The sequence below is a fragment of the Panthera uncia genome, chromosome A2 (assembly GCF_023721935.1).
Source record: "Panthera uncia isolate 11264 chromosome A2, Puncia_PCG_1.0, whole genome shotgun sequence".
Lineage (NCBI taxonomy): Eukaryota > Metazoa > Chordata > Mammalia > Carnivora > Felidae > Panthera > Panthera uncia.
The window spans coordinates 74,970,272-74,984,963 of record NC_064816.1 but is presented as its reverse complement, the minus strand read 5'-3'; the positions used below and the strand labels follow the sequence as shown (position 1 = coordinate 74,984,963).

At 36.5% G+C, this 14,692-nt stretch overlaps 1 protein-coding gene across 1 annotated transcript in view; it reads right to left on the bottom strand.

The window, feature by feature from the left end:
• NAMPT (nicotinamide phosphoribosyltransferase) overlaps positions 1–14,692 on the bottom strand; it is a 37,413-nt gene that overhangs the window by 19,750 nt on the left and 2,971 nt on the right. The window contains exons 2-3 of the mRNA XM_049642804.1: positions 2,302–2,458; positions 846–949 (exon numbers count right to left, since the gene is read on the bottom strand). Coding sequence (XP_049498761.1) covers positions 846–949; positions 2,302–2,458 — 261 coding nt within the window. The remainder of the gene's footprint in view (positions 1–845; positions 950–2,301; positions 2,459–14,692) is intronic.

Here is a 14,692-nt window from a genome sequence, read left to right as displayed (position 1 = left end):
ATCCCATTCCCAACCTATCTTCATAATAATCACCACCATTCAACTCTTCTAACTCAATTCCCGTATCTTTGGATGCTCAAAATTAAGTAACTGATCCAAACATGCTAGGTATTAATATCATAGTACAATAAAGAATGAAAGCCAACTTTATGGATCTACACCAAACCATTCCAATTATTCAGTAAGGGAAATTTCCTAGAAGTACTGGGTAATGATAGACTCACTGCATCTATTGCCTTAGATAAGCTACAGCCAAGAAAATAGACCAAAATTTCAAAATTGCCAAATAATGATGCCCCTTCCTAATATTTTCAAAGAAAAGAGGAAATCACCTTTCTGAAAAACACTATCTAAATTATCATTTGTTTAGGGGCGCCTGGGTGGCTCAGTCGGTTAAGCGGCCGACTTCAGCTCAGGTCATGATCTCGCGGTCCGTGAGTTCGAGCCCCGCGTCGGGCTCTGTGCTGACAGCTCAGAGCCTGGAGCCTGTTTCAGATTCTGTGTCTCCCTCTCTCTGACCCTCCCCCGTTCATGCTCTGTCTCTCTCTGTCTCAAAAATAAATAAATGTTAAAAAAAAAAAAAAAGTTTAAATTATCATTTGTTTATATTACAACAAATTACTGAGACCTGCTATAGATTCTATATACTAATTATTTGCCACCATAAAAAAATATTTAAATGTTACCCTTAACTTTTCCCAAGAATGTCTAAAATAGCTCTTAAATTTGGGCCAGACAGAAAAAAGTTGTAATTATAGAACAGTCTTCTATTCAAATTCCTTTGTAAGAAATTTTGAACTGAAAGAAAAACCAAAGTAGAGCAAAACGTTAAAAACATTTTTTACCTCAAGAATGTAGTTCCATCCCTTTTCATTAAAGACATCATCCTGGAAATGCTCTCTGTACACCTCTTTGGCTTCCTGGATCTTCTCTTTGGTCACAACCTTACCTAAAAGGACAAACGTTTCCTGTTTACATTTCTAAAGGCATTCTATGAATTGCTGAGCTGTGGTAGGATTCATGTCTCTACCTATTTCACCATTCTGTGGATAAAAAAAACAAGAACTGAGAAATTAAATGATCACCCAGAGTCAACAGCAGAGCCAGAAATGGAATCTGAACTTCTGATCACTCACCCTATGTTAATTTCCAGTTTGAAAAACAGGTGTGCAGAAGCAACTATTACACAGAGTATTTTTTTTCTTAATCCCAGGAATAAGTTAACTTCTAAGATGTGTTTTTTCTCTCACTATTAATTTAAATACTCTTGAAATTTGATACAGATAATTTTCCAGGTGAATATTTTTGCTTTATTCATAAAGGATGTCTTCAGGGGTGATAATCCAATAATTTTCACAATTACTAAGTTTAAGTTTTTGCTCCTCAAGTACACTTTTAGTTATCTTTAGCTGTAAAATTAGGGTAATAGTAGAGTACCCACTCACAGGATTGTGAGGACTGAGTTAAGACACAGGAAGCACTTAGCATAATGCTGGCCTGTAATAGGTAGTCAGTATATTTTAGGTATAATTAATAATGTCATGTTGTATCAAGTTTTTAAGCTGTAAAATTGAAGTGTGACATCAGTCTTAAAAATTTGTCAAGATTATGGAAAATTTTCAGTTTTTATCTGTGTAAAATTCAACTTAATCTGTATTCAATTCTGAGATTATTTTTATTTCAAAAGGTCAGAGATGAAATTTTCCAAAATGTATAAAACTTTTGGGAACTGTTCCCCCCCCACCGTCCTTGAAATACCATTATAAAACAAACTAGAAATGGACTTTCAAATAAAACTGCACAGAAATTATTTTGGGGGTTTTCCATTTTAAAATACATTTGAGACTAAGGCCGCAGCATCAGGTAGTTCTGAAAAATAGGCCTTTAAGATAAAAATGACTATGATAAAAATATTCTAATTGCTACCATGATTCAAAATGAGTTCCCAGGTCAATAATGAATCCTCTACTGTGAATTAAGGACTTAAAATCTATTAACATACCAGATTAGCCTCAGAAAATTACTGACTTTTCTAAACTTATTCCCAAGTTTATTAGTTTCAGAAAACCTTTCTCATATTTAGAACCAATCACATATACCAAATTATAAGATTTATGTGTTCAAATTAACACATTTTTTACAATTCAAAAAAAAAACCTAGAATAGTCAAAATAATTTAGTAAATATCAAAATTAAACTGTTCAATGAGTTCCTTTAAATTAAGAATATAACAATATAGGAGAAAAATTATAAAGAGCTTACATAAAAGCAGTGTTTGAAATGTACTAGGAAAAATAATACCTTTTAAGTACTTATTAAGAATGTACTGCAACCCATAAAATACTGTTTCCTCGTATTTCACCTTCTTTATTTTTGAGTTTTCTGTCTTCTTTTCACGGCATTCAAAGTAGGAATAAACTTTGCTGGTATTGGGTGGGTACTGTTTATAGTGAGTAACCTAAAGGGGAAAGCAATACTTGAGTTAGAAAACATTCGAACAGAATAGAAATCATGACTGAAAGGGCTTGAAATTATTTAAAACCAAAGAAACTAAACTTATTTGCTATTCATCAGCTTCTTTTCCCGGCTGTAAAGAATAAAAAATAAGTATCATACTTATTAGGATACTTTTAATGTTCACTATCTTACTTTGAAAACCACAGGAGAGTATTAACTTTTATAAACAAATCAAATGAACTTAAGGAAGTAGGAGGCTTCTAAGCTGGACAGGCACTTGAAAATAAAGTTTGAAGAAAGTTATCTCATTTGATCTTGGGGAATGGTCTTCCTTCAGGGGAAGAGAGACGTAGCTGCCTGGCAGGGGCATAACCAGGATATAAAAGAACATACTGGAAGAGGGTGGTACTGTTACTATCTAAATGTGGTATGTTTGAGAAGTCAATAGGCAATGCTTCCCATGACTCATCTGTACAGCCAGGTAGGGAGAATGACTCTGATCTTCACAATAACACATGGAACCTGGATGAAAGCAACAGCAGGAGAAAACATATCTTGTTTCATACATAATACTACTTGTTCTCCAATTACCACCAAATTGGGAAATAAGTCTATCCAATGCAACATCAAATCCTTAGGAGCGTAAAAATGAGTATTATAAATTTTTCCATAAATATGGGTAAGAGTCATTGTTGAAAATTAATCTTTGTTTTAAGAAAAAAAGTGAGTTCATTATAGTTGGATTTTTTAAAAAATATTTTAATGTGGTTAAAACATTTTACCTATAGAAAATAACTGGGAGAATAATGTGTACTTGCTCTGTTGTAACATTAGGAATGGTCATGTCCTAAAACTTAAGGTACAGGGTGGTAAGGTAGGTCATGGTGGAATAATCTTTGCAGCACAAGTTTCATGAATGACCACTGTGACATGAACCATGGTTCCTGGTTAGCTCTGATCCTCAGTTTAAGGGAAACCAATGCTTTCCTTGTTTGGTTGCACAATCTTAATCCCAATGAAACTTGGCTTTAACCTTTGTAGCTTAGCACAAAAATTCTAAGATGAACATACTCTATATAGAGAGCAAAAGAAAAAAAGATCACAAATGTTTAATAAATGTTTCTGCTCCAACAGAAGCAACTTGTCACTCTATGAAAACAGCACCCGTACACTGCTTAAAGGCAACTGGGTGGTCAATTTTAAACCTAGAAGTACTACACCAGGGTTTTTTTTCAAGGTTAGAACCTGGAGACTGATACCACTGGAGGCTGAAGTAGCAGCTCAGTGAAATAGCTAAAGCCAAACCCAAAGCAGTTAAATCTTCAAGCCGATTCACTAAAATGCAAAAACAACATTTATATACGTATGAACGATACCCTATTTCAACTGATTAGAAAAAGAGAACACTATCTAAAAACATACCCAAGAAGTACATAAAAATGAAAATGCCCAGTTTACAATCTAAATAACTCTTAACTCCTTTAGTGGGAATAAGCAGTGAGGTAGAAAAGTCAACTATGATGAAGTAAAAATTGAAGGAAGGTCTGGATCACATCATGCAAGTTTATAAAAGCCAGATTCATAGTTGTGACTCTCAGTAGTTAGCCTGACCTTTTACAGTTCAGATACTCAAAGGTACATCTTTATAAATTTACTTTTTCTACATCAAATTTAAAAGTATGAGAAGGTAAATGAATCTTCTGAGTAGACCAAACAGTTAAAAGCTGAATGGAAATGTCCCTAAAGCATTTAACTCTCCTCTTTGGTCTAAAAGTATACTAAAATTTTTCGATCAGACAAATAGAGTCCCAGTTCTGGCCAATAACTGGACATGTTTATAATTTTAAAGCTTTACTTCTGCCATGTTTTTTAATTATGGTACTTAAAGCCTTAGCACAGGGGCACCTGCATGGTTCAGTCATTTAAGTGTCTGATTCTTGATTTTGGCTCAGGTCATGATCTCACGGGTTAGTGAGATCGAGCCCTGCATTGGACTCCATGCTAACAGCATGGAGCCTGTTTGGGATTCTCTTTCCCTCTCTCTGTCCCTCCCCTGCTTGTGCACACTTGCTCTTTCTCTCTCTAAAAATAAACAAACGTTAAAAAAACATCTTCTTTGGACAGCTTTAGAGAACTGTTCTGCAGTTCTCTAGGTTTAAGAACTGAACTGTTAAAGCAGCTAATTCTCAGGTAATTAACCATGAAATCTAATTTACCATTAACCACCTACCAATGAACACCCAATACATTTATAGAAAAAATAGTATAGTTAGATATATTTGTATTGGTTTATACCATTGTTTAAATCGGGGAAATTTTTAAACCGAGCTTCTTAGTAAATACTATTCTACAAATACAGCCAAAAGATGATTTACAATGATTCTAGTTCTGGTAGGTTTACTATCCTCTTCATTTTACTTTCTGCTAAGGTCTCTCTGAACCTGGGAACCTTCAGAAAATAAGATGATACAGCAGAAAATCAAATTAATTAATTGTTATTTTATAAATAGTTCATTCACAAATATAAATCCTGTGTCCACTATATATCAGGCACTGTTTCAGATTCTGAGGATGGGGAAATAAAATGGACTGAGATAGTTTCTATTCTCAAAGGGCTAATGAGGGCTGAAAGGTCAGAGAAAACCAATATAAAAACACCATAATTTCAGATACAGATGGAGGTTTGGAAACTTAAAAGAAAATGATAGGCCAGAGGGGGCCTGAGAGACTGCTGTAAATAGGGGGCCAGGAAGGCTTCTCCGAGATGGTGACATGTGACCTACACAACAAGGAGATAGAAGACACACTGACGTAAGGGACAGGACACGATGAAGGCCAGCATGGCTGGTTCTTAGAGGTGCAGAGAAGGAGGAAGTACATACATGGTAAGGTCAGAGAGATGCAGAGACACGATCATGTAAGGCTTACAGACAACCACGAGGAGCTTGAATTTTACATCAAGTGCAATAGAAAGCCACTGGATGTTTTAAGCTGGAATGAATATGATCTGATTCATATTTTATAAGGATCAGCTGGACAGTGAGGTGGATAATGGATTACAAGGTGACCAAAGAGGAAGCAGGACCATCAGGTAAAAGATTACTACACCAAAGACTAGCTTAGGTGAGAGCAGTGGCTCATCTGGAGGTAAAGGAGAATTAGGCTAAAACACTAGATGTGGGGTATAATAAGGGGGAGGGATTAGCACTGTTTCCTACATTTTTGGCTTGAGCAACTGGGTGAATAAGGGTGCCGTTTACGGAGATGGGAAAGGCTGTGGAAGGAATGGATTAGAGCTGTTTTAAATATGTCATGTAATGCTAACAAAGTCTCACAGTATTCAAAATTAAACTACACAAAAGAAGCTCTTAAATCACGTTGGTTTTCTTAGCACTACTTTAGCTTCTATCAATAGGAAAAATGGTTCTATGGTAAACAGCATTTTTTATAAGATGAGAATAGCTAATTTCTCATAATATCCCCAGCAAACCTTATTCCTAAAAATGTTTCCTAAACTAGCATGATTTTCCTACAGCTAATAGAGCACTACCAGTACATAAATACATGTGTGGTAAAGAACACAGGCACACAAGAAAATGCAGTTCTTTTAACAGAACCTAATTTCACAGTCATGTGAGTGATTTACTTCGTGAAAAGCTTCTAAAAATTATAATCCCTAGGGTAAATATCCTTGTCCCAAGTATGACATTTAAAGAGAAATATGAGAAATATTTAAGTTGCATAGAATCTTTCTGTGAGAGCAGACTCTTAACTTTTTCCTGAGCTTCTCCAGATTTTCCATAAAGTCTATTTGGTGTCTTTTCAAGAGCTTTCCTCTCATAATGGGATCACATGTCCAAAGGCAATCACTACTAACCTACTTTACCAGTTATAATTTTAACAGCTAAATAATTATCATAAGCCAACATTTTAACAATACCACGTGTATATAAGAGCACATGGGGTAACATGTATAATGCCACAGAATAAGTTTTACTATCTCCAAAATTTGTAAGGGCACTCAGAAGACGATCCACTCAGCCTTACAATGAATGGCTAAAACTTTATGTCTCTTCAATGCTACTGTGCTTAAAATAGCAAAAATCAATCAATCAATCAATCAATCTTCTTTTCAACATTTTAAAAAATTTTTCAAGTCCTGGAAATACTTCTGTTGCCACAGAAAATAATTCTTTGCTATTTGGCTTTTGAAGCGATAACAACTTCAAAAGTATGGCTTAAAAATATTTGGATTACATTTTGGGGGAGAGAGGAAATTGTCAAATCAGTTATAATCACACTACCCCTTCCCTTAAACCTCTTTGGCACAGAGCGTTTGATAATTTGTACTTTTTTGGCTGCACCCTTGAAAAAGATTTAATCAACTGACAAAGAGGACACCAGCTTCTGGTATCTTTGTTTTGCAAAATCTTATAAAACTTTACTGATCTAAGTTAATCTTCCTCTGAACTATATTCATAACTTACATACAAGATTTTATTTCTATTGCCTGGGCTTTTCCTATAATTTATAGTATAAACCTTACTGGAAACTGCATTGTAAGAATGCACAGGTAATTTGACATAGAAACTGCAACAGTCCTCCACTCCTTACAAAGATTAGGCTGCCAGGAGAGCCGCTGTGACATAACTTAGCTGCCCGATCAGAAGCAATGAAAGAGAAGCAACTATGAAAAATGGGGACATGTCAGAGAAAGACACTGGGTTGCTAAAGTCCCAGCCAGGACAAAATTGCCAGTGAGAGGATTCTCATCTATCCCCAACTCTTTTTCCAAAAAGCCCAAACCTTTAAGGTTTGTTATTCGCCATTAATGAGACAGCAAAATCTGTTTTACAAAAGCCACCCTGGGTGCCTCATCATCATAAATTATATAATCTTCTGTAACTTCTCTAAAAACAATTTTCACCCATTCTGAATTTTAAGAGACATCTTTTGTCTTTTAAATACCTAGGAGATCTCCAATATTTATTAAATGAATTGATGAAAATGGGCTGAGTTCTAGATAACCAGTTTACAAATGACCTTTTGAGAAGCAACCCACGCTGGACAGCACAATTCATAACAATGGGTGATATGTTTTAATACACATTTCATAACAATGGGTGATGTGTAAATTGCTTAGAGATTACTGTTATACACTATATATATTTTTTAAACTTAATTGACAACATCTTCCATTTTTATCTAACAGGATAAATGTTCAGAAATAATGAAACTATTCTCTGCTGTAGATTGTTACAGACATTATCCACACAGAAGGAAAAGGAACAAGGAACAGAAATGCATCTTTTAATGAGCCAGTTATTTGTAAACTAATCATTGGCTACCCCAGAGATAGGTGGGGAACCCTCCACCCCCAAACAGAAACCTGACCTGTCTCCTTCACGAAAATTTCCAAATGCCTTTTAAGCACCGCAGTGACTAACACCCCTCAATGCACCCTTCCTTACCTGGCCTAGCACAATGTAAATACAACCCAGTAGATAATTGTGCTTTATGCCATTTTGAAATGATTAAACAGGAACCCAGGATGAAAATGGAAAAACAACCACATTTACCTGTTTCCTCAGTTCCTTATTATGTATGATATAGTATGTGATTACAGAAATGAACCCTCTGGAGAGGATACAAGGACAAACAAAGCACCTGTGTTGTCATGTGCTTAAGCACTATCGTACTACTTGCAAAATACCTTTTTATGGTCCTTAGACGACCAACTATTCTTTCTTCAGTTTTAGAAAGAAATTAATGTTATTCTCTTATCCATCAACATGTCTAAAACCACTAGGTTCACTACTGTAACTAGCCAGTACTTTGTAAGTGCTGATAAGGATATCTAATAGTTTCATTTAATTGCCAAATAAAAATTTCATTGCTTCTAACGTCAAGATTCTGATTTGTCTCTTTTCATCTAAGAAGATAAAAAGGTAAAAATGGGATATAGCCTATAAAGACCACTAATAAGGCAAATAAAATTTAAAAATATTAGTATGGAATACACAATGTATTTTATTGTGCTGTTGTAAACCATTGGTATAAAACATATCAACCTGACTAAATGCTCTTAAGGGATATTTTTTGGGGGGATATTAAAAATCTTAGTAAAAAGATTTCATATTAGACCAGTTTGGAAGACAACAGAATAAGAGGACCCTAGGCTTTCCTTGTCCCAAAACAATTAGATAATTATCAAATCATACTAAATACCCTAGAAATTTACCTGAAGGCGGGAGAACAAATCCCACAACTAAAGGTAGAGAAGAGGCCACAAAAAAGAAGGCAGAAGTATGGAGACGTGGTTTGGGAGAAACAGATCGTGGCCGCTATGGTGGAAGGGAGAAGGGCTACAGACAGACAAACACACAAGGGAGCACGGAGGAATATGAATCCCCATAGCACTTGGCTTGGAAAGTGAGAGGAGCCAAATTTTGTGAGTTCTTGCAATCAGCAGGGCTTAAAGCCTGGAGTTTTAAAGGTCAGGAGGCTTGGCCGGGATACAGCTGAGGGCACTGCCCTGCTCCTATAGAAAAGGCAGGCAAACAGCCCATGAACATACAGTGTGAAAAAACAGTGATCTGCAAAACAGCCAGGGCACACAGTGGGGAGGTTATCTGCTCATCTTGGACCATGTCCCAGAGAGGCAGCATTCATAGATAGATTCCTCTGGGAACAAAGGCCCTGGCAGAAGCCATTTCACTCCCCTTGCCCTTCAGCATAAGCACAGGGCCACCTGTGGGAACCAGTGCAACACCCACACTCCCTACCTAACTTGCTTACACCAAGCCCCCACGACCCCCTGCCACTGTGCACTTGGGTGGAATTGCCCCTCCCATTCACATTTGCCTCAGTCCTAGCACTTTGGGCCCCCTCGCCCAGAAGAGGGCCAAACCCTGAGCACATGGCACTTCCTGAGGTGGGAGATTTGCAGGGCCTCAGTTCTACTGGTGATAGTGACATGTCTCACTTCACAAACAGAACAGAGCACACCTAGTTAAAATGCACCACATTCAGGCTAGGGACCAAATACTGCCCATGGCAGACAAAGAGAACCTCTACAGATGACTGGCCTAAAGGACACAACAGGTGAGCACATGCAGCACACATTGGAGACATTCCCAGAAGTGCCAGGCCCTGGGGAACAGGGGACACTACACAATAGAGCACTATCGGACCTCTTCTTTATAAGGCCATTACCCTCAAGAACAGGAGACGTAGCTAAGTTTCCTAACACAGAGAAGCAGGCAAAGAGACTAAGACAAAATGAGAAGACATTTTGGAACTTGTTCCAAATGAAAAACAGGAAAAGGCCATGGGCAGAGATCTAAGTGAAACAGATATATGTAACATGTCAGAGAATTTAAAGTAATGATCATGAAAACATTCACTGGACTTGAGAAAAGAGTGGAAGGCATCAGTGAGACCATTAACACAGAAATAACGAATAACTTAGAAGGGATAAAGGGCTAAGTAAATGAAATGAGAAACACACTTGATGGAATGAGCAACAGCCTGGAAGAACATAAACAAACTAATAATCTAGAAGACAGAGCAATGGAAAGTAATCAAGGTGAGAAAAAAGAATTACGCAAAACGAGAATAGACTTAGAGAACTCAATGACTCCATCAAGCATAGTAACATTCATATTATAGGAATCCCAGAAGAGAGAGGAAATGGGGATGAAAAATGTATTTGAAGAAATAATAGTTGAAAACTTACCTAACCTGGAGAAGGAAACAGATATCCAGATCCAGGAGACACAGAGGACCCTCCAAAAAAAATCAACAAAAGCAGATCCACGCCAAAACATATAGTAATTAAAGTGGCAAAATAAAGAAACAATGTTTAAAGGAACAAGACAAAAGAAGGCAGTAACATACAAGGGAAACCCCATACAGCTATCAGTGGATCTTTCAGAAGAAACTTTCCAAGTCAGAAGGTAGTGGCATGTTAGTTCCAAAGTGCTATATGGGAAAAATCTGCAGCCAAGAATACTCTATCTAGCAAGGCTGTCATTCAGAATAGAAAGAGAGATCATGTGTTTCCCAGACAAAGGCTAAAGGAGTTCATGACTACCAAACAAGCCCTGAAAGAAATATTAAAGGGGAGTCTCTGAGCAGAACAGAGACCAGAAGGGATAGTATAAAGGTAGGAAACAGAAAATCAGTAAAAATGGGTATTTCTGTAAAAAATCAGTCAAGGAACTCACAAAATAAAAGGATGCAAAATATGAGAACGTATATTTAAAATGTGGGAAGGAGAGGAGTAAAGAATGGGTTCAAACTTCCAACGCCCATCAACTTAATATAGACTACTATATGCCAAAGAGGTTACATACAAACCTAATGGTAAGCACATATATAAAACCACTAATAAACATGCAACAAAGAGAAAAAAATCCAAATATATTAAAGAAAACCAGAAAACCATGAGAGAAAGACAAGAATGAATCAGAGACATCGTCAGAAACAATCACAAAAAAATAATGGCAGTGAATACATATCTTATAATAATTACTTTGAATGTAAACGGATTAAACACTCCAGTCGAAAGATATAGGGTGACAGAATAGATAAAAAACAAGATCCTTCTACATACTGTCTGCAAGAGACTCCTTTTAGATCTAAAAACACTGGCAGATTGAAAGTGAGGGGATGAAGAAACATCTACCATGCAAATAATGTCAAACGAAAGCTGGAATAGCAATACTTTTTATCGGACGAAGTAGACTTTAAAACAAAAACTGTGGGGCTCCTGGGTGGCTCAGTTGGTTGAGTGTCCAACTCGGCTCAGGTTCTGGTCTCGTGGTTCGTGGGTTCGAGCCCCACATTGGGCTCTGTTCTGGCAGCTTGTTCAGAGCCTGGAGCCTGCTTTGGATTCTGCATCTCCATCGCTCTCTGCCCCTCCCCCGCTTGTGCGTTCTCTGTCTCTCAAAAATAAATGTAAAACAAAAACTGTAACAAGAGACAAAGGATGCTATATAATAAAAAAGGGGACAATCCAACAAGAAGATATAACGATTGTAAATATTTATGCCTCTAACATAGGAACACCAAATACATAAAACAGTTAATAACAAACATAAAGGAATTAATTGATAAGAATACAATAATAATAAGGGACTTTAACACACCCTACTTACATCAACGGACAGATGACCTAAAGAGGAAATCAATAAAGAAACAATGGCTTTGAATGAACAGATGGATTTAGCAGATACATTCATAACATTCCATCCTAAAACAGAATACACATTCCTTTCAATTGCACGCAGAACATTCTCCAGAATAGATCACATGTTAGCCCAGAAAACAAGCCTCAACAAATTCAAGATCAAAGACACACTATGCGTCTTTTCTGACCACAATGCTAGGAAACCAGAAGTCAACCACAAGAAAAAATCTGGAAAGATGGCAAGGGAGGTTAAAAAGCAATGAATGCGTAAATCAGGAAATAAAAGAATAGATTGCAAAGTACACAGAAACAAATGAAAACACAATCGTTCAAAACCTTTGGAATGCAACCAAAAACGATTCTAAGAGGGAAGTTTAAAGCAATACAGGACAATCTCAAAAAGCAATAAAAGTCTCAAATGAACAACCTAACCTTACACCTAAAGAGGCTAGAAAAAGAACAAACAAAACCCCAAACCAGCATAAGGAAGGATATAATAAATATTACAGCAGAAACAAATGATATAGAAACTAAAAAAAGCAATAGAATAGAGCAATGAAATCAGGAGCTAATTCTTTGAAAAACTCAACAAAATTGATAAACCTCTAGCCAGACTCATCAAGAAAAAAGAGAAAGGACTCAAATAAATAAAATCACAAATGAGAGAGAAGAAATAACAACCAACACCACAGAAATACAATTATGAGATTATGAAAAACGATATACCAATAAATTGGACAGCTTAGAAGAAATGGATAAATTCCTAAAAACGTATAAGCTACCAAAACTGAAACAGAAAACTGGAACAGACTTATTGCTAGCAAAAAAATTGAGTCACTAATCAAAAAACTCCAAACAAACAACAGGCCAGGACCAGACAGCTTCCCAGGCAAATTCTACCAAATATTTTTAAAAATTTTTTAATGTTTATTAATTTTGAGAAAGACAGGGACAGAGAGCACGCAGGGGAGGGGCAGAAGAGAGGGAGACACAGAACTGAGGAAGGCTCCAGGCTCCAGGCTCTGAGCTGTCAGCACAGAACCCAATGTGGGGCTCGAACTCACGAACTGTGAGATCATGACCTGAGCCGAAGTCAGACGTTTAACCAACTGAGCAACTCAGGTGCCCCTCTACCAAACATTTAAAAAAGAATTAATACCTATTCTTCTCAAACTATTCCAAAAAATGGAAAAGGAAGGAAAACATCCAAATTCATTCTATGAGGCCAGCATTACTCTGATATCAAACCAGATAAAGACACCACTAACTCCAGGCCAATATCTCTGATGAACACAGATGAAAAATTCTCAACAAATTACTAGCAAACCAAATCCAACAATACATTAAAAAATTATTCACTATGATCATGTAGGATTTATTCTTGGGCTGCAAGAGTGGCTGATTATTCGCAAATCAATTAATGTGATATAGCACACAAATAAGAGAAAGGATAAGAACCACATGATCATTTCCATAGATGTAGAAAAAGCATCTGACAAAGTACAACATCCATTCATGATAAAATCCCTCAGTAAAGTAGGTTTAGAGGGAATATACCTCAATGCAGTAAATGCCATATGTGAAAAACCCATAGCTAACATCATCCTGCATGGGGAAAAATGGAGAGCTTTTCACCTAAGGTCATGGAAAAGACAAGGATGTCCACTCTCACCTCTTTTTTTCAATACAGTACTGGAAGTTCCCGCCACAGCAATCAGACAACTAAAAGAAAAGGCTTCCAAACTGGTAAGGAAGTAGTAAGACTTTCACTGTTTGCAGAAGACATGGTCTCACCACATATAGAAAACACAAAAGATTCCACCAAAAAACTATTAGAACTGATAAATGAATTCAGCAGAGTTGCAGGATACAAAATCAATGTACAGAAATCTTGCATTTTTATACACCAATACTGCAGCGGCAGCAAGAGAAATTAAGAGGACAATCCCATTTACATTTGCACCAAAAATAGTAAGACACCTAGGAATAAATCTAACCAAAGAGGTGAAAGACCTGTACTCTGAAAACTGTAAAACACTCATGAAAGAAATGGAAGACAACACAAAGAAATGGAAAGACATTTCATGCTCATAAACTGGAAGAATATTGTTAAAATGTCTATACAACCAAAGCAACTTACACATTTAATGCAATCTCTATCAAAATGCCAACAGCATTTTTCACAGAAGTAGAACAATTCTAAAATCTGTATGGAACCACAAAAAACCCCGAATAGCCAAAGCAATCTTGAAAAAGCAAAGCAAAGCTGAAGGCATCATAACTCTGAACTTTAAGATATATTACAAAGCTGTAGTAATCAAAACAGTATGGCACAAAAATAGATACACAGATCAATGGAACTGATTAGAAAGCCCAGAAATAAACCCACTACATATCAATTAATCTTCAACAAAACAGGAAAGAATATCCAATGGGAAAAAGACAGTCTCTTCAACAAAGAGCATTGGGAAAACTGGCCAGCTACAAGCAAAAGAATGAAACTGGACTGCTTTCTTACACCATACACAAAATAAATTAAAAATGTATTAAAGACCTGAATGTCAGACCTGAAATCATAAAAATCCTAGAACACAGGCAGTAACTTCTTTGGCTGTAGCAACTTCTTTCTAGATATGTCTCCTGAGGCAAGGGAAACAAAAGCAGAAATAAACTATTGAGACTATGTCTAAATAAAAAGTTTCTGCACAGCAAAGGAAACCATCAACAAAACTAAAAGAGACAACCTACTGAGTGGGAGAATATATTTGACAATGATGTATCTAATAAAGGGTTTGAATCCAAAATATATATAGAACTTCTACAACTCAACACCCACAAAACAAATAACCCAATTAAAAAATGGACTAAAGACATGAACAGATAGTTCTCCAACAAAGACATACACATGGCCAAAAGATAAATCAAAAGATCCTCAACATCAATTCCCCATCAAGGAAATGCAAATCAAAACTACAATGAGATATCACCTCTCACCTGTCAACATGGCTAAAATCAACAACACAAGAAACAACAGGTGTTGGC